The 23,649-nt window shown below is 48.6% G+C and overlaps 1 protein-coding gene across 1 annotated transcript; it reads right to left on the bottom strand.

Moving 5' to 3' along the window:
• Positions 1-3,474: 3,474 nt before the first annotated feature.
• Positions 3,475-4,374, bottom strand: NEUROG3 (neurogenin 3). The gene has a single exon (XM_083738588.1). It carries the CDS (start codon positions 4,306-4,308, stop codon positions 3,520-3,522), a length of 789 nt encoding a protein of 262 aa, XP_083594714.1. The 5' UTR covers positions 4,309-4,374; the 3' UTR covers positions 3,475-3,519.
• Positions 4,375-23,649: the final 19,275 nt, after the last annotated feature.

Here is a 23,649-nt window from a genome sequence, read left to right as displayed (position 1 = left end):
AGATAATCAGGTGACAGCAAAAACTGCAAAAAAAATTAGCAGGGGCGATTAAAATAAGATCTGTTATTTGATTATTGATGTAAACCTCCGGGGTGTATTTTGTATAGTTAAGTTTTTACCTCTATCTTCAGTTCATTTTATTTTATTTTATTATTTTATTGCTATGGCTAGTGGCTGATGCAAATAACGATTCTTCTGATACTATATAACTGTAGAGGTGGAAGGGACCCTGAGGATCATCTAGTCCAACCCCCTGTACTGCAGGAATATGCAGTCGACCCACACAGGAATCAAACCTGTGACCTTGGCATTATCAGCACCACGCTCTAACCAACTGAGCCACTCAGTGCCAGTTTTGCACACAAGCTAAGTAAACAACATCTTAGAGTCTCAGATTATGAGAGTGCCTCTACATACAAAAAGTACAAAATTTCAAGTTTTCATAGCTGGTTTAAAAAAATGGAAATGGGGAAAACAGGTGCTAAAACAAACAAGATTGTTCTGATATGACAAAAATATGGATACACACGTATTTGTCATGTTGTGTTTATGGATCTGTGCAGCAATAACTTTATAGTTTATCCTTTGGCCACATCATCAGTGGCTTTGCTCTCCTTTAAAAAATTACATTTGACATCAGGTGCAGAACAGACCTACTGTGGATGTTGTATCTTCCATTTAGTAAGTGCTAAACTGTGATTGCTCCTGTTGGGATTTGCTGGCAGAATGTTCCAGCGTTAAATTGCATGTGAAGGTGCCCTCAGGACGATTGGTGGGTCCTTATCATTTGCATGTGCATTTGGAAAGTTCTCTGTGTTCATCAAGTTTGAAAGGAGACCACTTCCATATTTTTTTACCAAAGAAAATTTAATTCCCACCACCAGCAACGTCATTTTAATTCTCCCCATTGTAACTCCGCAACATGTATATAATATAATCTTCGGTACCAAACATATATACTGTATATATAATATATTCATATATTCATATATTTGTTCTGAAATATAATCAATAAATACAAAACAGTGAGAAATTATTATAAATTATTATCTTCAGTACAAAAAGAAGGGATCAATGCTTCTTACGCGCGTGGTACCATTTTACAGGGAAATAGGAGCTTGCAGTGCTATTCCATAAATGTCTACTCAGAAGGAAATCCCACTGGATTCCATGCTGCTTTCTCCCAGGTAAATGGGTATAGTATTTCAGTCTTAGTCTGAAATGTACCAAAAGGCAGAGACTTTTTATTAAATGCATGTGTACTTAGCACATACATGCTCACACACTCACTCTCTCTGTGCCCCCCTCACACACATGCACACTTCCCCATGTAGAGAAAGTCCTCGCTTCAGAGGGACTGTCACAGTGAATCCCTCTGCCTTCAATTCAATTTTAAATGCAAATAAGTTTGCTGTTTCTCTTTCTTAGAGGAGTGTATGGGCATGGGAAGCTGCTGCTGTATGCTGAGGTGAGCCACCAGTCCTTCTGCTTCTGGCTTTGCCGCCTGAGGCGAAGGATAAGATTCCATGGGCAGAAGCCAGTCAGACTGGCTGCTGAATCTTACTTCAACACTGGTGGCAGGACAGTGCCGCAACAAAGGGCTGCTGTGGGCTAGCTTGGGGGAGTGTACAGAGCTGCTTGGGTGATGTGCAAAGCTCTGTCCTCCAATACAGGGGAACAGCATGGGAATCTCAAAAGGGACCTGCTGCCACTGTCCCCCACAGCCCTGGCCAGCTGCCTCATTCTGTCTAATGGTAGAGCCGGCCATCCCACCCAGGGCTTAAGGCTTGCAGTGGAAATGCCAATTGGACCATCTGTCACTGAGTGACATCCCCTTTAAGGTTACGTTGACCTCCCCCCTTCAAACCCCACACGCGTTTTAGCTGCCTGTCCAAGTTGCATTCACACACACACACACACACACACACAAGTTCACACCTTTGCATGCTGCTTGATTGACCCAGAGCAACTACCACTCTAGGTTTTATGCTCACCACTGTTTCTCATTTTCTTAGAGCGTACGCTCTGTCATAAATTATGCCACCCTTAGCGCGTATTGAAAACTGGGTAAGGAAAGCCCATACATCCCACTCTCAGAGGCTGATTCTATACATGTTGACCCAGAAGTAAGTCCCATTGTGTTTCTCCCAGGGAATAAGGCATAACCACTCAGCCACAGGGTGGTTCAAAGTGAAGGGCAACTAATCTATATATTAAGTGCTCTTGAATATGTATCCCCCCCCCCCCCGTGAGTGATTGGAGGGTGGCTTAAAAGAGCAGGTTCACCCTCTCTTCAAGACATGCTCACAGAGATTTTCAATCAATCAGGAGTTGTACTGGATAATATTCCAGATTCATCCTCCCAGAAGCAAAAGGCTGAGCTCCTATGTCCAAGCAAGGCCCCCCTGAAAGCAGCAGTTTCTAAGCAACTGCATTCAGTGTGGAGATATTTGGGGCTTGGGGCAGTGGGGAATGCAGCCTAGTGAAGCACCTTAGGTCCGACTGGTTTCAGTGGGAGAACAGTTGTGCTTATGCTTATGGCCCTGTGTTTTGATTTAGCCTGCCGTCCACCCTACCTCCAATACAGTGCAATCCCACCAGAACAAACATAAAAGGTCGGAATCAGTAGGTGTTCTCCTTTTAGGACCCAGAACTTAATGGGGGGGGGGGATTGGAAGAGATGCAAAAAGTTGGCATGAAATGGTAAGACATTGCTGCACGGGGAAAGGGGGTGAGTATCCTTGCTGGAATTCCACACTAAGTGAGCGCACCTTGCTGTGTTGTTACAATAGGGTGTGGTTAACCCATTACAGATTATTATTATTATTTAAGTACAGTATGAATAAAATCTCTAAGTACCAAAAAGGATGAGGCAGCGGAATTAGCTGCCTAGTGATGTCATGAGCAACTCTCCAAAGGGTTACTTTGAGTTACACCCAGATTTTATGCTTATGGAGGCTGGGGGGGGGCATTCCTCCCCACCCCAATTCAGTGCTGTCATTTGAGCCCTAGAGAAAACGCAATTTCTCCCTTAACGTTTTATGCTAACTGGAGCAAGGCCACTGCATATGGCTGCTGCACAGTCTCTGGATGAGAAAACCACCCCATCTGGAAAGTCTCTGGCGCAGAGAGGGGAGTCCTCCTGGTGCCTCCGGATGCGGTCGCATTTCAGCTTCCATCATATTCACCCAGCGGAGCCAATGCTCTGGGATGATGGGAGTTGTAGTTCAACCGCATCTAGGAGGCTCCAGGTTCCCGATCCCTAGCTCTGAGGGCTATCATGTCTAATTTTCTTCCCAGCCCTGTCTTGGCTTCTAAAAAAAAAAAAAAAATGGGGTGGTGGTGCGTGGTCAGGAAAATTGCACAGACCAAGTGGAGGGAGCTCTCCCTCTTAAGGTAAAGGCTGAGGCGAATCTAGTGGAAGGAAGAGCTTGGTCGGAGAGCCGAGCGGCCGAGCCGCCCCAGTTCATGGGCGCACGAAGTCCGTCGAGGAGGGGATCTCGGGCAAGACTAGGCAGCTCAGACGAAGTCCGGGAAGACGGCGCGCTCCGGGGGGCGCCTGAGTCGGAGAGGGCCCCCGCCGGGGGGCGCCTGGAAGGAGTCCGTGGGACTGAGGCTGCCCTCTTGCGAGCCGGGCGAGTCCAGCGAGGCGGCGTCCCACTGGCAGCAAGCGGGCCAGGCAGCCAGGCTGTCGCAGCCGGCGCCCAGCTGCTGGAAAGCGGGACCCACCTCGGGGCCCGGCCCCGCGCCGGCCAAATTCTGGTCGGCCAGGCGGAGGGTCTCGGTGAGCGCCCAGATGTAGTTGTGCGCGAAGCGCAGCGTCTCGATCTTGGTCAGCTTGGCGTCGTCGGGGAAGGTGGGCAGGACGCCTCGCAGCGCGTCCAGCGCCGAGTTCAGGTTGTGCATCCGGTTGCGCTCCCGGTCGTTGGCCTTCATGCGCCGGCTCCGCTTGGCCTTGCTGGGGCCTAGCCCCTCGCCCTTGCCGGGCCCTCGGCCCCGACGCCCTTTCGCCGGGCCGCCGCGCGCCGCCCGCGCGCCCACCTCGACCAGGAGCAGGCAGGGGCTGGGAGACGAAGGCAGGCTGCCGCCGGCGCCCAGCGATGGGGAAGACGAGGCGAAGGAGGCATCGTCGTCGGAGATACCTGACGAGGGCGGCTCCCCCTCGCTGGTGGTCGAGGCTGGCGAAGAGGAGGCCGTCTTGGGAGACATCCTGCAAGGCAAGCGGAGAGAGCCGGGCGAGGGGGCCACGTTAGTGGCAAGGAGGCACCCGGAGATATGGCGCAGGGTTGTGGGCGCGCGGTGGCGCATCCACGGGGGCGACCCTTTCCTGGGGAAATGGGTTGAGAAAGTGGGTGCGCTGCAAGCAGGGATCCTGGGAATCTAAAGGGAAGGTACCCTTGGGTGCTGCAGCTTCGATGCTTTGTGGGAGAAGAACTTAGATGTGCCCTCACGCAAGGCATTGAAATAATTAATCGATGGGCAAGTACCAACTTCTTCTTTTTTGCACCCCCTTGGGAGAAATAAGCTGCTCTTTAAGCCCCCGAACCAGTTTGCAGCTCTTAAGAAGAAGAGGACTGCACGAGGAGAAGCCTCTGGGCATATGCAAAGCGCCTTGACCTCTCTGCCCAGATCATCGACGGCTCCCGGCGCCTCTCCAATGAGAGGCATTCAGCTCCGCAGAATCGAATCTTCTTACCTGAGCCAGAGGCGACGATCTCGCTTTGGGAGCAGCCCACCTTGGAGCGCGAGGCACGGATAGCGCCTTCCCCGACGGCAGAAGAGTGGAGGCTGCAGGTCGGGCACACGACTGCCTCGGGGCCCCCTATATATAGGGCGCAGAGACAATGCAGGGTTTTCTGATCTGGGCAGCGTGTGGTGCTTTCTCTGTCCCGTCCCGTCCTCTCCTCCCTCTCCTCCCCGCCCCCCCCCGTCCGGTTCACCCCCGCCACCTCGCCAAAGCGCGTCCAACTTGGCACGCTTTATCTTATCAGGCCGGCTCGGAGCGTGCCTGTCTCGTTACCGCCCGCAAGAGGCCAATCAGAGAGGCGCCTCCGGGCTGAGCCACGCGAGCCCCTTGCACAGCTGGCGGCCCAACAAAGAACTTTGGGGGGGGGGGAGATGCCCCTGTCGCCTCCTCAGCAGCAGCAGCAGCAGCTCCCCCGCAATAGAGACGCTTCACGGCAAGGTGCGTGTGCGCGCGGGCGCGCAAGCAGAAGCCCAAGATTGCCAAGCACTGATAGAGCTGCCGCCTTGATGGGGGGGGGGGCGGGGGTTCAAAAGGAGAATGGCAGCAAAACATCTTCAAATAAACTCCTAAAACACACGCGCCGCTTTTCTTTTCGGTACAGTTTGGTTTATTTTTACGTATTTATTCAATGGCATGTTAACCTTCCGTTTTTATGCGTTAGCCAAGAAGAGGTCTTTGGACTCTGGAATCTTTCCTCCCATGCTGCGCAATCCTAGACGTATCTACTCGGAAGTAAGGCCCACTGAATTGAGTGGGGCTTACTCCCAGGTAAGTGGATGGGTGTAGGATTGCTTTGCACGTGCAGCAATTAAGGTGGATTCTTGGAGGGGCTACAAGCGGGTTTATGCGCAGTAGAAAATGCATCCTGCAAACTAAGGAATTCCTTGAGTACAGCATCCCCGTTTCCAGAACTAATATCTAGTCTGGGAAGCCCATGAAGGCAGATGCCCCAGGGGGGCTAACCTGTGCTCCTCTGAGTATTTTGTCTGTTTTGAGAAAGAAAAGCCACTTAGAAACTAAAAAGGAAACAAAGCTTGGGGAAAATCTTTTTAAACCTATTCTCTGCCCCCAACGTTGCTTGCAAAAACACATCTAAAGTCATCTCTCCTTCTTCGCAGCCACCTGTGAAATAGGTGAAGCTGAGAAAGAGTTTACTAGCTCAAGCGAGCCGAAAGATTTAGTGGAAATTTGAACTCGGGTCCTAGTGTGAAACTAATTTCTACGCAACATAGCTACATTTTCGGACCATCCCTCCAACAAAAGCATGATATGAGATTTTTCAGCATTTGAGGTGCTGATTAAAAAAAAAAAAAGAAAATTGCAGAAGGCAGATTCAAACTAGATGTCAACTTAGTGAAAGCAGCTAGCCAAGCAGAATGGCACAATTGCAGGTTCTCATTGCCCCTGCACCTAGAGCCTCTGAATACTGCACACGGGGAAGGAGAAAGACAGACCCATGAGCCATTGGACAGCAGCAGACAGCAGGTGTTCTGCACAGTAGCCTTTGAGTAAGGGCAGTTAATCTGAGATCCCTATATAAGGAAGGGCTACAACGCAGTAGCAGAGCGTATGTTTTGCATGCGTAAGGTCTCTGGTTCAATTCGTGGCGGCTCTGGGTAGGGCTGGGGGAAATGCTCCCATCTGAAACTCCTGAGAGTTGTCAGCCAAGGTTGACCAGTAACAAGCCAGACGAATCAACTTATCAGTTAAAGGCAGCTTCCTGTGTTTAGTTGAGAACTTTGGTTTAAAGCACCCGTATAGGTCATAGAATCATAGAATCATACAGTTGGAAGAGACCACAAGGGCCATCGAGTCCAACCCCCTGCCAACCAGGAAACACCATCAGAGCACTCCTGACATATGGTTGTCAAGCCTCTGCTTAAAGACCTCCAAAGTAGGAGACTCCACCACACTCCTTGGCAGCAAATTCCATTTCTATGGTCATTTCTATGGTGTCAGTTCTGGGAGGGTGTTAGGGAGCCCGGGGTCCTAGGGTATTGTTTCACACTCTCATAAGCCCCAGGCAACTTGTGGTCAATGGTCAGGAGTTGTCCAATAACATCTGGAGGCACACAAGTTCTCTAGCAACTGGTGTAGCCGTCCTTTCCCAGGCACAGAAACAACTAGCTGTAGCACTGCTAATAGTCAATTAAAGGTAAAGGGACCCCTGACCGTTAGGTCCAGTCGTGGACGACTCTGGGGTTGCGGCGCTCATCTCGATTTATTGGCCAAGGGGGCCAGCGTACAGCTTCCGGGTCATGTAGCCAGTATGACTAAGCCGCTTCTGGCGAACCAGGGCAGCACACGGAAACGCCATTTACCTTCCCGCTGGAGCGGTACCTATTTATCTACTTGCACTTCATGCTTTCAAACTGGTAGGTTGGCAGGAGCTGGGACCGAGCAATGGGAGCTCACCTTGTCTCGGGGATTCGAACCGCCAGCCTTCTGATTGGCTAGCCCTAGGCTCTGTAATTTAGACCACAGCACCACCCGCATCCCTTAATAGTCAATTAACTAGCCTCAAAAAGAGAGCTCTCTTGTCTCCATTGCTTTTGGTTTTTTGCTGCAATTCTCCTGCTGCAAGGGAACAGGACATTTCACACACCCCACATAATACCCCAAATGTGGCTTCTCCCAAGTATTCCAACATTTTACTCGCTCCATCAGAAGTCAGCTCTGCCACCAGTGGTCTCTTGTAACGGTGTCTCTGTTTTGATGCAGGGTGCTAAAGCAAAGCTATGTGCAAGTAGAGGGAAACTCCCTAAGGCTACTACAGTAAATTCAGTGGGGTATAGAATTGTAGAGCTGGAAGGGACCCAAGGGTCATCTAGTCCAACCCCCTGCAATGCAGGCATCTCGGTTTGCTTATGAGTAACTTCACAATGGATCCAGCAGACAGTGCAGAGTGGAGAATGAGTCTCCGTTACAAGTTGTGCATCATTTAAAGGCTTGCTTGTTCTTTGACAAATGTCAGGTACTGTTCCAATGAAAAAAAATGCTGCTTTCACCAACTTCTGTGTCTCTTCAGTCCTCTGGGATATTTGGACCCAGTGCAGTCCTGTGCCCATCATGTGTTCTGTAACTTGGAGCACCCAGCAGGCAAAAGTGGTTTCTATACTGTGTAAAAAGTTGTTTTAAAAGGAGGAATCTGGAAAGGTTTAAGAAAGGGAAGCCCTAGTTCTTGATTCCAGTTTGTATTTTCTGGCTGGCATCGATGCCCAGCTAGCTATAAACTACAAAGGAAACAGCCTTCCTTAAAACTTATTTATGTACTCAGCTGGTGCATAGTTCCAGTATCTGATTTATTTAATCCCTATCTTTCAGCTGCGTTTATTTTATTGCATTGAGATTTTGTTATTTTAAATTTTGTAGCCCACTTCAAGACTCTTAGGGAGGCAGAACCAAAACCTCTTAGTATGGGAGTAATCCCAGCTCCCCTCACCCAGCATTACAGAATGGCAGTGCCACACATGGGGAGGGGGGAGGCAGATTACTGCACCAGCCTGCAGCTCATGGGGTGACTGGGCCTGAATCAGAACCAGTGTCATCATGAGAGCAAAGCAGTGATTGCTTGGATCTCTGGCCAGCTCAGTTCTGCTCCCCAGAAAGCTACATTTCAGGGTTTTCTGCTAGCAGGTGGTAGGGATTCTCCTGGCAGTCATTCTCCCTGCCTATTGGGCAAGTGGAAGGAGGGACTCCATACTAGTGGAGGTGATGACTGACAGAGGCCAACAGGGCTGGCCAGAGAGACACCCACACCCAACTCAACCCCCAGCATGGAGCAAAGGGGGTCTTGACTGCCCTATACATAAGTAAATACTGATAGATAATAAAAAGCTGCCTTGCCTTTCTTTAATGTTATATTTCTCCTTCCAGCACCTCCGCACTCAGCATAGCTTAGACCAGTTTCCAGGCTAAATCCATGGTGATCAACCTCTTTCACTGCTGAAGTTAAGCAGCTGTAGATCAGGTCAGTACCTGGGTGAGTGACCACCTGGGGACTTTACAGACAATTCCTTGGGTTCCATGGCAGAGAAAGGGCATGATAAAAAGGTAAAGGTAAAGGACCCCTGACAGTTAAGTCCAGTCGTGAATAACTCTGGGGTTGCGGTGCTCATCTCGCTTTACTGGCCGAGGGAGCCGGCATTCATCCGCAGACAGTTTTTCCGGGTCATGTGGCCAGCATGACTAAGCTGCTTCTGGCGAAACCAGAGCAGCGCACAGAAAGGGCATGATATTTGTCCGCAAATAAATAAACTCTGAGACACATTTGGTGGCAATGTGGGAGAATGCATATTTTCTCTGTGGTGGAACTCAGCTCACAGAACTCACTAACCAAAAGCTTAGAGGAAGCCCCTCTTTGCCTGTGTTTTGCTGGGGACTGAAGACTTCTTTTCCGGAAAGCCTTTGGTTCTACTGCTGTTCTGTTGCTGCCCCATTTGTTAAGTGGGCTCATTCCCAGGTAGGTGGGTAAAGTGTTGCTGTCTTTTATGGACTCTTTAGTGGGTGGGTGAAAAATGGAAAACATGAGATTTATAGAACTATGGGTTTGAGAGTGAAAAGGAGATTATTCTCTCTCTCTCTCTCTCTCTCTCTCTCTCTCTCTCTCTCTCCCTCAGTGTTAGAAACCTGGGGCAGGGGAGAGGTTTCACTTAGCTATGTGCCAAACTCAAATCAGTTTTCACAGGGATATGAATTTGTTTATGGGATTTGCAAGTGCAAAAAGTGGTGATTGCCTTTGTTGGCTTGTGGGGAGAGTGGGGGGAAAGTCTGCACAAATTCCCTCTCCATAGCCATGGTGGCTAAATGGAACCTCCCTGCACAGTGCCAGTCTATGTTTGAGTACCATCTAATGTAGAGGACAGACAACCAACCCGCCGCCCCCACCACACCATCACTTGCATCCTCTACTTTTGAGTTTCTCAGAAGCATCTGACCAGCCACAGTGCTGCACTAGATAGCCCTTGCTCTGTCCAACCTTGCAGATCTTATGTTTATATCACTACCATACAAGGGTTGTCATTCATAACATTCCCCACCCCCCGCCACCCAATTGACCCTAAGGAAGAGGCCAGTTTTCTTGAGGAAAGAGGCCTTGGTTCCTTTCTCCCCTCCCCTCCCCTTTCCTCTGTACTAGTGTATTTGCTCCCTTTTTTTTTTTTAACAGTCTTTCCCTCTGACTTGTAAAAAGCAACCGCTAGATTGAGTTTTGCATAGACGGCCTGTTTTGAAAAAGCCTTTGGCCAAACAAGGCAAACTGTCAGGAAGTGTTTAAAGTTACACACATAAGCCACAGAAGGGAACAAAGGCGTTGGCACCGAGCCATGTGCAAAAAAGAAAGATTCAACCAGAGACCCAAGGAGAGCGTGTCTGGGAGGACTGGAGACAATGGCACGCGGGAGCAACAGTTGGGCTTCCTTTGCGCACACCTGTTGCTGCCCGCGCAGAGGAAAGGACCTCCCTTCCCTCCATCAGAGAGGGGTAAGGGGTCGCTCCAAGGTCTCCCCCGCGCCCCAGAATGGCCAAATACCCCCACTAGGTGACCAAAAATTATTATTTTGGGGGGAGTCAGCACCGGGGATGCGGCTCTCCAAAGACTTCGCCATCCCAACCCTCCAGTAAAGTAAAAGCAAAAAAGGGAAGGGGAAAAGAAATTTCCTTTCTAAAGGGAAACTTGGAACTTTCGCCCCCGTGCTTAAAAATTAGAGAGGTTGGAGCTCTAAAAAGGCTGGGGTCCTTCAAAGAGACCTGGTGGTGGGAACTCTAAGGTCCAAATGTGATTTTCCTTTAAGAAAGTGGACCCGAGCAAAGGAAAAGGAGGAGGCACTTTTGTGCGCAAAAATTACCCGGGAAATTTACGCAAACAGTTGGAAAGCTCTGGGCACGTCTGTTTTCCCACCTCAGGGCGGGAAGGAGAAACTCTGAGGTGCCCTTTCCCATGCTTGGAGGAGTCTGCCGAGCTGGAATCGGAGTGGGGCTGAGATCTTTGTCAAGCCCCAAAGGGCGGATTTGGAGGCGTTTTCTGGGTTCCGTTTCACCTCACCAAAAACATTTCCTCACTGGCCGTTGGCTGCGGCAGCGAGAATCGCCGTTGGAATCTGTGTAAAAGATCCCTATGTGGAAAGCGGTGGTGCTGAAACAGCTCCTTTCCCAGAGCTGGAAGGGTGACCTCGGACAAGCTGCGGTTTGCTCCATGCGACAGGTAGCACGGGGGCCCCCTGAGACCCCTTTTACGCACGGCTGTCTCCAAAAGCGCAGGGCAGAGGCGTCGGTGAACGCCAGTCTTGTGCATCTGTCGACCGCCGCTCGCGTCTCTTCTCTACGGGGATCTGAAAGACTTTCCCGTCTTTTCCCCCACAAGGAAAATTGGGGGCGGGGAGGAAGCGAGAGACTTTTCTCCCCTCTCGAATTTTGTGTGCCCTTTTTAGATTTGCGACGAGAGGAGGGAAAGGGGGGCGCGAGGGAAAACTGAATAGGCTCCTGGCAGATTTTTTTGCTTGCACACAAATGGATAACAAAAATCTGGTGAGCGAGTTACCAACCCCTTAGACTGCCCACTTCAAACGTCCTCCAGACAAAAGCTGAAGAGGGAAAAGAAAGCCCCACCTGGTCGCACTGTTTGCTAAAATAATAATAAATAGATTTCGTTTAATAAATAATGACAAGAGATTGTAAAGTGGAGTGCTTTGGGGAAACATTAATCATGAGGCGGGGGGCAGCCATCACCTGCTCAGGGAAACAAGGCAACTTTATTGTTAGATCACCTTCTCTCCCTCTCCCCAACCCCCCTTTGTGCCATTGCTTTCCCCGATAACTTCCCTCCAATTGCCACAATTGGCTGGTCGCTTCTGTTTACTCATAGTTAGCATAACAAGCGCAATATTACCACAAACGTGATAAAAATCGACCGGAGGTGGGGGGGCGCTGCCTTGGCTTCTTCCTCACACCTGTCCGGGCAGCTTGAATGCCTCCCTGGCATTAAAGGGCCATCCCAGTTGGGGCCCTTCTGGCGTTTACATTGGCCTTCCTTCTGCTACTTTATAACAGGTTTACTGCAATTCCCTATCGCCCCGTCCTATTTGTCTTATTTTATTGAAACCATATGGTAACCAGAGGAGCCAAGCACCCCACCTTTTCGCCTGCCAGGCGTCGGCGAAGGCTTCGTGCAATCTGGGCCTCCCCCTCCCCTTTCTCCTCTTGCAGGCTGCCGCGGCCAACTGGCGCGCTGTTTGGTTTGAGGAGGGCTCGTGGAGATAACAGGGCCGTCTGGCTTCCCTTTCCCACACAAACTGTGTCAATACAATCTTAGGCACGCACACACACAAACACACAATCCATTAAAGGAGAGAGAGAGAGAGAGAGAGAGAGAATAACTGGCACCGGGTTCATCCGCATCCCTGAAAAGAAGGCATTCCCCCATTATTTTTGGAGAGGTGAGAGGGCGACCATATGTCCCCATCTGAGGTAACCCAAGACGCACGTGGAACACTTGGGAAAGGAAATAGACCCCCCCAAAAAACAACCCCACACACAAAATGAACCCAGACAAGGGAAAGGGGTTAGTCCAAGTGGCCGGAGCTTTGTGCTGACACGTTCTCCCCCGCTTCCCTCTATACACAGAGAGAGACACACAAGATCTCTCCATTCAGCGGCGGACAAACGAAGCTTTGAGAGGAGCTGAGCTGCGCTCAATGTCGGGGAAAGGTACAAGGGCGCAGCGCAACACCTGTTGCGCCCTCCAAGACTTCTCAGCGCCCTGCTCGCTCATTCTCTTTCCCCGCCCCAAGCCAGGAGGAAACTGGCGAGGAGGAGGTGGGGGAGACCATTAGCTGGAAACCGTGATTTGTGAGGCCATATGTTGAGCCGCCACATATGGATGCTCTTCAGAAGGCACACAGAAGGAACAGCTGCCGCTCCTGACATACCTACCCAGAAGAGATAACTGGGGAGCCACCTCTTGGCGTCCTCCGCTCTCTCTCGCACACGCAACCGGTTGACAAACGAGAACCCCGCTAATATGGCTGAGAACAAGGCCTCGATTGCGAGGGAAGGGCTTCCTTGTCCAGTTCGACAGATGCTCTTTATTTCCCCCTCCGCTCCATTTCCCCCCTTCCCCAGTTTAACTCATCCGCCAGGCGGTTTTGCTTGGAGCGCAACCGCCGGGCGCAAAAGTGGAGAGATGGCTCTCTTCCCGCCATCGAAAGGGGGCAGCGAAACCATCTCTAGAGCCAGGAGGGAGGAGGCAGCTCCCTCTCTCCAAGACCCCCACCACCCATCCCAAGAGGAGAGGCGCCTTCAGTCTGTCAGGAACAGAGACGTTCTGCTGGAAATTGGTGCGCTCTCACTTGTTGAGTTCGTGTGGGGTCTGATGAAGCTTCTGGAAGAAAAGCGCTTTGCGGGGACGGGATCCCAGGCCAGGTCTTGTTCGGAGATGAATAGTTCTTTGGCTCTAGCTCAGGCCATCAATCAACAACCCGCTACCGTTCTCATTCTCCATCCAGAAACACAGTGGGAGGAACTGACCTCTGGTGCCGTTTCCTCAGGTATCACCAGGGTTGAGAACACCTTTTTCCTGTCCCAGGGACACATTCTGGTCTAGACAACCTTGGCAGGAGGACGGAGGTGGTTGAATGCCAGTGGAGGGAGAGACTAGAGGCCAAAGTGGCTGGAGCAATGACTACCCCTTTGTTCAGGGACCTCATTTCGACATGCACTTTCTTACTTCTCTCTGTCCTGCACCCAAGCAAGCAAGAAACAGTATGGGAGCTCAAGGATACATTGCAGCTAAATACTCTCAAAGGGTGTGCAAAGCAGGGGCAATGGAGAGTTTGTTCTGGGGGAGTCCCCAGGGCCAGACAGAGAGAGCTGAAAGGCCACATTTGGTCCCCAGACCTGAAGTTCTCCATCCTTGTTATTACCTCTGGCCTTAATGGTCTTATGGCTCTTTAGTGCATCATGTCACTTCCTCCAGAATGTGGTAACCTCGGTGGTTGTGTTTGGGGATCCTCCTTCTCAGCCTTCAGAGTGAGGCCCTGGACTTCTGCCCTAAAGCACCACATGCTGACCATGTATTATAGCATTGGTGGAGGTGATAAAGTGACAGCCCTGATTTTGTTTGGATTTCTGTGCCTTTATCTGTGTAGACTTGGATCCCCCTTGGAACCAACAGTACCATAACGGGCGAGACCCAGGGTTGCATCTCATTGGGGGGTCCTGGTTTGCAAATATGGCCAGCAAATGGATTTCTTCTGTTAGCAATGGTGGAGCAGAGGACTTGTATTGAAATCAAGAGCAAACACACTGCCAAAAACAAAACAGAGCAAGTTCTGGACCATGGTGGAGGCAGGGATCCATTTAGGTAAACTGGAGTTTCACTGTTGTTGGTCAGTCTCCTTGCTGGGCTTCCTGCAAAAGTCTTGGAAAGGAAGGAAGAGGACCACCCAGCTTCTTGGGGAAGATACTTGGCGATGCTCAGGAAGGGGTACTGAAGTTCCCACCAAGCAATCCAGAGATAATGATGAAGGAAATTGTGTTTTGTTCAATGGCACTCTGAGAACAGGAATGGGGAACCTGTCTCATTCCACCTGTTGTTGGACTCCATCTCCCATCAGTGCCAGACAGCATGGCCAATGTCATGGGTGCTTCCCAGCCAACGAATGCACACGGTAGAGAGCTAACTCTTTATCATCAGAGATAACAGTTACAGTTGCTTCCACAACTCTGGAGACTAACACACACCAGTCTGGCATCTAGGCATCTATTCCCAGGTCTGCACTCTATAGAGCAGTTGCAACAACTGGGAACCACTCCCCCTCCATCAGCTTATGTACCTTCCCCTGATGGGTTGTCCAAACATAGCTGGGGACTACACCTGTATGGAAGATGCTGTTTCTGCTCTACCTGCTTCAATTCTGTCCTGGTTCTGGGAGTGGTGGGGGCGAGGCTGGGGAAGCACCCAGTCCATTTGCCTGGCCTGCCTTGTCATCCGCTTCTTCCAGCTCTAAAGCTCCCCCCCCCCACCTCTGATTCTTGCCTCCTGGCTGGTACAGGTCCCCACAGGCCACTGCTCTCCTCTCCTGAGCCAATAGTCAGGGATGGTGGGAGTTGTGGTCCATCAACAACTAGAGGGCCACACATTCCCCAACCTTGCCTTAGAAGAACCTGGAAAATGATGGAGAAGTTCCAGAAACAGTTCCTATAATGGTGCAAAACACCTTCCATCTTTCTAAAGAAACATCCAGTTGTTAATCTGAAAAAAAAATGGATAGGAAACTTCCTAAGAAAATAGGGAACAAGCACCATTATCTGATCAGAACAAGTGATGAATCTTGGCACTCTGCATTAAGTGCACCAGGTTAATTCTTTTTCTATTCCCCCGTGCAACAACCATCAGACCTGACCTATTTTAAACCCTGTTTGCTGTATCTAGGTTTGGAGTTGGTTGTGTTCAGTGATTTGGTTTGAAAATCGATTTGTTGGATTGTAGTATTTTTTAAATATAAAATAATCCTTAAACTAATGTGGGGAGGACTGAACCAGAAAAGAGAGAGAGAGAGAGAGAGAGAGAGAGAGAGAGAGAGTGTCTCCCAGTCTTCTAGTTCTGTGAGGATTTATTAGAAACACTTCTCATTCAAATTGGTGCCGCCACTGTTTATGGTATGAGGAGAGGAGGGGCAGCACCTGAAGCAGTCTAATGCAAAATGCCAATGCAGAGATGAAGAATGATGCTTGCAAATTTGCAAGTCAAATTAGAGGGTTTCTTGCCTTGGACAAAGACTCATATTTGACTTTGTATCTTTCTCATCCCTGTGCACTTTGGCTGTTCACACAGAAGAGCTTCTCTGCTGTGAGGCATGCTAATGGCACGCATGTATGCATGCATGCACACGTCATCTCCGCAGTCCCCCAAAATCAACAGAAGGAAAGAAGCATCCATTAGTCCTCCTCTGGACAAAAGCACTCCAACCCTGCTACCTCATCTGAAGTATCAGCTAGGTTGCAGCGGCAAAGGCCCCAGACCCACATGCAACCTGAAGAGGGAAGCCAAATGAGCCAAAGACTTTACCATGCACCTTATTTGCCTTGAAAATAAGTAATTCTTTCATATATATAGATATATAGATATATATAGGCACTTCACATACAGATGTTTAAAAATAAATACAGCCGTGAAGTGACTCACTGTGGAGCAGCAAGCAGCAGGTGCAAGCTATCTGAGCAGTGAGCACTTGAGATTGCAGCAGCAGCAGCAGCAGCACAGTTCATTAGCTGGGACCCAGTTCTGCCTCCCCTTTGGAGCTTCATCCCAGTGCATATCAGACAAGTATCTTCTCTCTTGCCATTTGAGCCAAAGACGTTGCTTTTTCAGCAAGCCTTCAGAAAACTTTATCACAGTTTGTGTCTACTCTACGATGGATTCTAATTTTTTTCATGGATGTTCTGCTTTTGTTTTAAACTGTTTTTTATATTTATGACTTTTACAATTATATATAAATATATGCAGTTGTTTTTATTGTTTTTTTGACATATGTACCTGTTTACTATGTGAGGAAGTGAGGTCAGCAACCCTAACAGGGAAAGAAAGTCAGCACAGGTGACTTGGTGTTTGGTGGTCCTTCCCTCTAGATAGCCTTTCTTTCTTAAATAGTTTTTATTAAAGATTTCCTTGGTTTACAAAAGTACGTGCATTGCCTCTTTTTTCAGGTTGTAAAGTCTTTTCTACTGATCGGTTGCATTTGAAATGAGACATTAGTGTTGTATACAGTGGTACCTTGGGTTACATACGCTTCAGGTTACAGACTCCACTAACCCAGAAATATTACCTCGGGTTAAGAACTTTGCTTCAAGATGAGAACAGAAATCCTGCTCCGGCGGTGCAGCGGCAGCGGCAGCGGGAGGCCCCATTAGCTAAAGTGGTGCTTCAGGTTAAGAACAGTTTCAGGTTAAGAACGGACCTCTGGAACGAATTAAGTACTTAACCCGAGGTACCACTGTACAGTATAAGGGTGGGGAAGAAGAGGGGGGGAAGGTGGTGTTGGTGAGACTCATATTCTCTTATATAGTGTACATGTGGGGTTTTGCATCAGTGTCTACTTGTTAGGTCCTCTTCCTATTCACTTATTTCATTTCCTTGGTAGGGAGAGGGATTGGGGGGACAGTGTGTAGTTGGTTGTCTGTTGTTGGCTGCAGTGTGGTTTGTTTGCATTTGGGGGCGGGAGGGATTGTTGGGGCAGCTTTAGGCACAGTGGCTTATCCAACTCTGTAGCCTCCCACTCTATATCTGGAAAGCTGTTGGATTCAGGGCTTGTCACAGTTTGAGACCTGAAAGAGCACCCATTACCATCTTAGTCTCAGACCCATGAGGTTCTTCTTCAGGTGCTCCCCGCCCCGCCCCCCACCACCCGAGTGAAATAGCATTATTATTATTATTATTATTATTATTATTATTATTATTATTAATAATAATAATTTGTACCACCCTATTGCCATAGGTCTCAGGGGGCTACCCAACATAAAATTACACTATAAAATATGAATGGGGAGAGCAGGGCCGGATTTAGATGAAGAGAGGCCCTAGGCTACCCCCACCCTCACGTCTAGAAGAAAATGGAAGAGTGTTATAAACAAAACTGAGTGAAGCCAAGGATGATGACGGGTATTTAAAATTCTACAGTTCACAATTTCTCCTCTAAAGGACCTAAGATGTTATTGTTAAATACCTGGTGATTTTTAAAAATGCGTAAAATTAACACTGAGAAACCTTTGCAATAACTGAACTTTGTAAACCTTTTGTGGAATAAGCGTTATTTTTTAGGAAAATAAAGTTGTAATGTTATTATTAAAAAAACCACCTTGAGTTTACAATTTATATTGCCTGGGAAGTGTAAACAATATGATCATGATCACCTGACAGTGTGGCACTTTTAGAATCTACTTCATGTTGCCATTAAAATAATAATTAAAATAAAATGTCAGTTTTAAAATACGGTACATATTAAGAAGTAAACTACAACCATCGAATACAGTAAGGCTAAAATGTATATTTTCTAGCCTTCCTCATAGCAAAATCATCCAAAACTTCATCAAAACTTGTTTGTCTAAGTTTGTCACTTTCAAAGTACAGACACAGGACTACTCCTCCTTTCACAGATATTTTGTGGCCATTTGCAACTGTAGCTGCTTCTGATGAGTTATCATTTAACTCTTTGGGGGGGAAATTAGCATCACACATCACGTGCATGGAAGTTGCCGAACCAATTAATCAACTAGTAGGTTTGCTCAAGTGTGTTGCAGGTAGAAATACTGTTTGTAATGAAGTGAGAGCAGTAGCTTGCTCGATTAACAAATAAGAAAGTTTTGAGAATTTACATGCTAGATTAAAATTGATTAATTCATTGAGAAGGGGCTTGTAAGAAAAACACTGGGGCCTAATTTGAATAGTAGAGTGCCTGGTATCTGGTGGGCCAAATCACTCGTCAGGAGAGCTATGAGATTCAGGTGAGGGTCAGATGCCTTGCCAATCCCAGCAGGTATATAACAGGAAGACTGGCCTGGCCAGCCCTGGCCGCGAGAAGGGATACAATTTACAAGCTTTCTCCGTTATCTGCACAGCAGAGCATGTTCAGTCAACAGTGCAAAGGCTGAGCTGAAGTGTTCCCTGCTGGTTACCTGTTTCAGCAATAGGGGTTGCTGTTTGGTAGTACCCAATTGGTTAGCTGACAGATTCTAGAGTTCCCTATTGGTGGCTCTCAGGTTATTCACAAAATACAGAGTCTATTCATAAAATATGGTGCTCATTCATAAAGCAGTAACATAAATCTCCATTGGTACATATTGAGTGTATATTTCAACAGTCGAACGTACAGGTTTTATGGCCATGCTGTAGTGAAGAAGAAGAGTTTGGATTTGATATCCCACTATATCACTACCCTAAGGAGTCTCAAAGCGGCTAACAATTTCCTTTCCTTTCCTCCCCACAACAAACACACTGTGAGGTGACTGAGGCTGAGACTTCAAAGAAGTGTGACTAGCCCAAGGTCACCCAGCAGCTGCATGTGGAGGAGCAGGGACGCGAACCCGGTTCACCAGATTACGAGTCCACTGCTCTTAACCACTACACTACAGTGGTTATGTGACTGTGAATAAAAGGTGACTGGGCTCATCGTCTTTGGATTTGGGTGGGGTGACAAAACTGATTTCCAATAAGTGACATCCCCCTTTATTTCCATAACAAGTCATTGAGTCTGTACTCTGAATAGTGACACCAGGGACCTAGAAGATGCAGGGCTTGTCAGTCCAACCCCAGCACAGTCTCATCAGGGCTGACCTTAAGGCAATTGGAGCAATTTGGCCAAATTGGACCCCGTGGGCCACTCCTAATGGGGCCCCTGCACCAGGGCAATCTAGATGGATTTTATTTACCGTATATCTATAAGGTTTTGCAGACTTTGGCTGTGAACTGGGGCCCTACAAAAAAAAAATCAGGTTGGGCCCCACTGCTTCCGGTTGGGCCCCACTGGCTAACCCTGAGTCTCATAGTTGCTGTGCCCGAGTTGCCCTGCCCTTGCATGAAGTCTTGAGTTTGCAATTTTGGGAGAGAGGAGATTGCCTGCTGGGGAATGGGCAGGCTGATGAGGCCCACAAGATTTAGAGGCCCAAGTTGCCCTTCTCTTTCATGAAGTCTTGGGTTTGCAGTTTTGGGAAAGGGGAGACTGCCCACTAGGGAGCGGGTGGGCTGGCAAAGCCCCCTAGATTTACAGTCCCTAAGCTTTTGCCTATACATAAATCCAGCACTTGGGGAGAGAGCCTTTGTGGCGTTGCCCCCTCCCCTGTTTTTATGGAATTCCATCCCAAGAGAGGCTGGCCTGGGCACCTGCAGTGCTATCCCTTCACCCTTGGGCAACAATATTTGGATTCTCCCAGACTTTTGAGTTTTAACTCTGCTGTCTTTAATTTCTTGCTTATTTGGTGGCTGATGTTATTTCTTTATTGCGTTATGCGCTGCCTTGGGAATCATTGGCTGAAGGGTAGTTTACAAATATATAAAAACAAACCAAAATTAAAATTTACATGCACATAGCAAATTACTGGCATTGCTACACTGGTGCAAATAGCTGAATAACATGGGATGCTCGGTGGATATTGAATTATGAACCACGGATATCGGTAAATGTCTGGGGGGGAAATATATTCTTTTTCAGTTCTTTGTGAAATTACATCTCTCTGGAATTCTCCTATTTGAATCCAGATTTTCATCAATTTAGTCAGCTTCATTCAGCGTTGGGAATTTCAGTTTGGGTTACAAAACCATAGCATTTGTAGACACCCAAAATCATAGCCTTGGAAAGATTATTGTCCAGTTGTCCCTTCCTTAGTATCAGGTATCATTATCCACCATGCTACCCCAGAACAACGTATGCAGTTCAGATCACAGCCTGTCATAAGCAGAGAGCAGATGCTTGTGCCGCCCATAAGGTGCCTGCAGAGCAAAGGTGTCATGAACTGGCAGGATGATGGGGAGGAGGAAGAGGTTTGCGGCAAGGGGCGTGGCCAGGACTGGGACACACCAGGGCAAGCTGGGGATAGGAGTACAGGGTGACAGAGGGTGGCAAAGGGATGGGGGGTCAGTGCACAGGAACCAGAGCAGCAGGACCCATCACCAGAGCCAGAGGAACCCCTGTCTCCATGAACACGGTGGGCTCTGAGGTGTAGGGAGTAATTCCAGGAGGCAGAGGCAGTCAAGGGCCCACAGCCCAGCTCCCTGGGTGGCCAGGTGGGACTCATTAGCTCTGGGTTGTGATTCCTCAACTGGAGTAGGCTTGGAGCAGGTGAGGGTCATCTGCCTCGTCAAGCCCAGATGCTGCAATCAGCAGGCAAAGTACAAAAGGGAAGCAGAGCTGAGGTACTGTGTCTGCTCAGCTGCCCATGGTTGGGCCATGGCTCGGATCCTGCAGGATCTCTGTGGGACTGTTCTTTGGTTTTTGACTCTGGGCGTGTGGATTGGCCCTGGACTGGGAACTTGGCATACTGACTTGCCGCCAGGTAGGCCAGGGGTTCAGGGCATTGTGTGTGTGTTTGCAAAGAGGGCTGCAAAATAAAGGAGGGGGAAGATATAGAAATAGGGATGATCCATGTGCAACAGAGAGCTGAGAAAAGGAGGAGGGGGGAAGAAAAAGGGATTGAAGGTTGCCCACAAAAGAACGTGAGTCTTGGGCTGAAAAAGGTTATCTATCCCTGATGTATTTATGGGATTGTGCTGCATGGCACCAGTCCACAAATGATTTCCTCTGTCAGCTTGCTTGGCTTCCTGTTTGGCAGGGGGTTGGACTCAATGGCCCTTGTGGTCTCTTCCAACTCTATGATTCTATGTCAGGGGCACTGACTATAGGGACTCAGCCAGACTGGTAAAGAAAAAACGATTTATATGTGTTGTATATGCGATATAACATTGTGCCATCAGATGGCAATGTGGAGTTCCATTTTTCTCTACAATGGTACCTCAGGTTAAGAACTTAATTTGTTCCAGAGGTCCGTTCTTAACCTGAAACTGTTCTTAACCTGAGGTACCACTTTAGCTAATGGGGCCTCCTGCTGCCGCTGCGCCGCCAGAGCACGATTTCTGTTCTCATCCTGAAGCAAAGTTCTTAACCCGAGGTACTATTTCTGGGTTAGCAGAGTCTGTAACCTGAAACATCTGTAACCTGAAGTGTCTGTAACCCGAGGTACCACTGTGCTTGTTTTCCCTGTTTAAATTTACAATGCTTTAAACTGAAACACTTCTTTGTGTTTAGATCCAGCCTTGGAAAATATTTTTCAGCTGAGGGCCACATTGTCTCATGAGCAACCTTCCAGGGGTCGCTTGTCAGTGGTGGGTGGGGAAAGAGGCAAAAGGTGTGAGGCTTTCCTGTGTACAATAGGCAACATTCCAGCCACACAAAGCTGTACAATTCTCTCTCTATCCATGCAAACAAGGGACATTGTTAGTTTGGGAACACTTCCAGTAGGCCAAGGCACTCAAGGGTGCATGGAGCAGAACCAGGGAGCTCTGGAGCCTGGGAAGAAGGGCTGTGGCTTGGGAAAAGTCCAGAGAGGCCTTCAGAGCCGTATTTGGCCCTCTGGCTGAGGTACCCCACCCCTATGAGATAGTCCAAGTGGCTGAGGGGCTGCAGATGCAACACCTGTTAATCATCCCATAAACAGTACATCTGAATAACTGTTCATGCGCATTTGCTGAAGGTGTCCTGTATTGACATTCAGCAGGTCACCCTTGGTGACCTCAGGGGTGGAGAACCTGTGGACCTCCACAAATATGGTTGGATTACTACTGAGCCCAACCCAAAGCATTTTGCTCCAAAAGGTGGAATGTCCCCCGCTTCATGTACAGAAGATGGCTAGACAGCACTTGACTCCTATTTCAATACTGGCAGTGAGAATCTTCCACTGCAATTGAGGGCAGCAGGCTCATTCAGGGAGGGACATAAAGCAGGCTGCAGGGCACACAACAGCTCTGTCTACTCTGCACCCCTCAGCGTTTGCTGCCTGAGGCAGCTGCCTCATTTTGCCTCATGGTAGGGCTGTCTCGGGCTCCTCTCCCCAAGTTGAGATTTATAGCACCCAAAGCCTGTTGAGGTTTTTTTCCCCCAGCAGCTCAGGTATAATATCCCACATGCCTATTTTCGCTCCCTGACATTAAAAAAAACAGTAACAAAACATTAAATGCCCAAACATTTGGTGCCTACTGTGGCGCTGTGGGTTAAACCACAGAGCCTAGGACTTGCCAATCAGAAGATTGGCGGTTCGAATCCCCGCAACAGGGTGAGCTCCCATTGCTCGGTCCCTGCTCCTGCCAACCTAGCAGTTTGAAAGCACATCAAAGTGCAAGTAGATAAATAGGTACCACTCTGGTGGGAAGGTAAACGGTGTTTCCGTGCACTGCTCTGGTTCGCCAGAAGCGGCTTAGTCATGCTGGCCACATGACCCGGAAGCTGTACGCTGGCTCCCTCGGCCAATAAAGCGAGATGAGTGCCGCAACCCCAGAGTCTGCCACGACTGGACCTAATGGCCAGGGGTCCCTTTACCTTTACCTACCCCAGAATCAACTTCCCGAGGCTGTTGCTTCATGAGAGAGCTGACCCAAGACTCGACTCCCATCACTTAAGATTATTGGCCATGCTGGCTGGGGCTGATAGTAGAGTCCAACGACATTTGGAAAGTCACAGGCTCTCCACCCCAGCTCTAGAAGCACCTCAGTGGGAATGGCTGCACAGAAGATGTGAAATTTATCCAATGCAGAGAGACAATCGTATCCACAAGTTAAGTTTAGGTAGGAGATCCGTGGCAAAATCAACCCATTCATACAGAAATGATCATTAATCAAAAGGGAAGTGGCCTATTTGTTTCCAATGTAACCAATGGAGAGAGAGGTGAGATATGCAAAGCTCCCCTTTTTGTCTCAGTTGCTTGCCGCAAGCTGAAACAATGTGGTTTGCCTCCGAAAAGCGGGTTTAAAATATGTCCTTTCCTTACCCGACTCTTTCTCTCTCCATCTCCCACTTTGTGTGTACACACACACACACACACAGTTAGAAAGATCTATGGTGTTTTTAAAAAGGGAAATAATTAATTACTCAGCTAACTTGAAAATGCTTTGGAATAATCAGTCACTAATTCACTGAATAGGAAAAGCTGCACAGGATTGTTATAAAAACGCCGCCAGTTGCATTCTGGCACAGTAAATCTTCGACCCTTTTTTAAGAGTGCCCTTTGTGTGTACAGCCCAAAGAAAGCGTAGGAGAAAAAAGTGCCGTCTACAGAGAGAAAGGTCTCCGGGGTCTTCCTGAGCAACCTACACACATGCCTGGGGGTTAGCTAGCAACTGGGCCTGCACATAACCACCCTGTAAT

Source organism: Podarcis gaigeae (genome assembly GCF_964106915.1).
Source record: "Podarcis gaigeae genome assembly, chromosome: 5".
Classification (NCBI taxonomy): Eukaryota; Metazoa; Chordata; class Lepidosauria; order Squamata; family Lacertidae; genus Podarcis; species Podarcis gaigeae.
This window is presented reverse-complemented; position numbering and strand designations above follow the sequence as displayed.

Excerpts from the sequence above, each read along its gene's own strand:
- NEUROG3 (XM_083738588.1), bottom strand. The coding sequence starts at position 4,308 with ATGCGCCACCGCGCGCCCACAACCCTGCGCCATATCTCCGGGTGCCTC.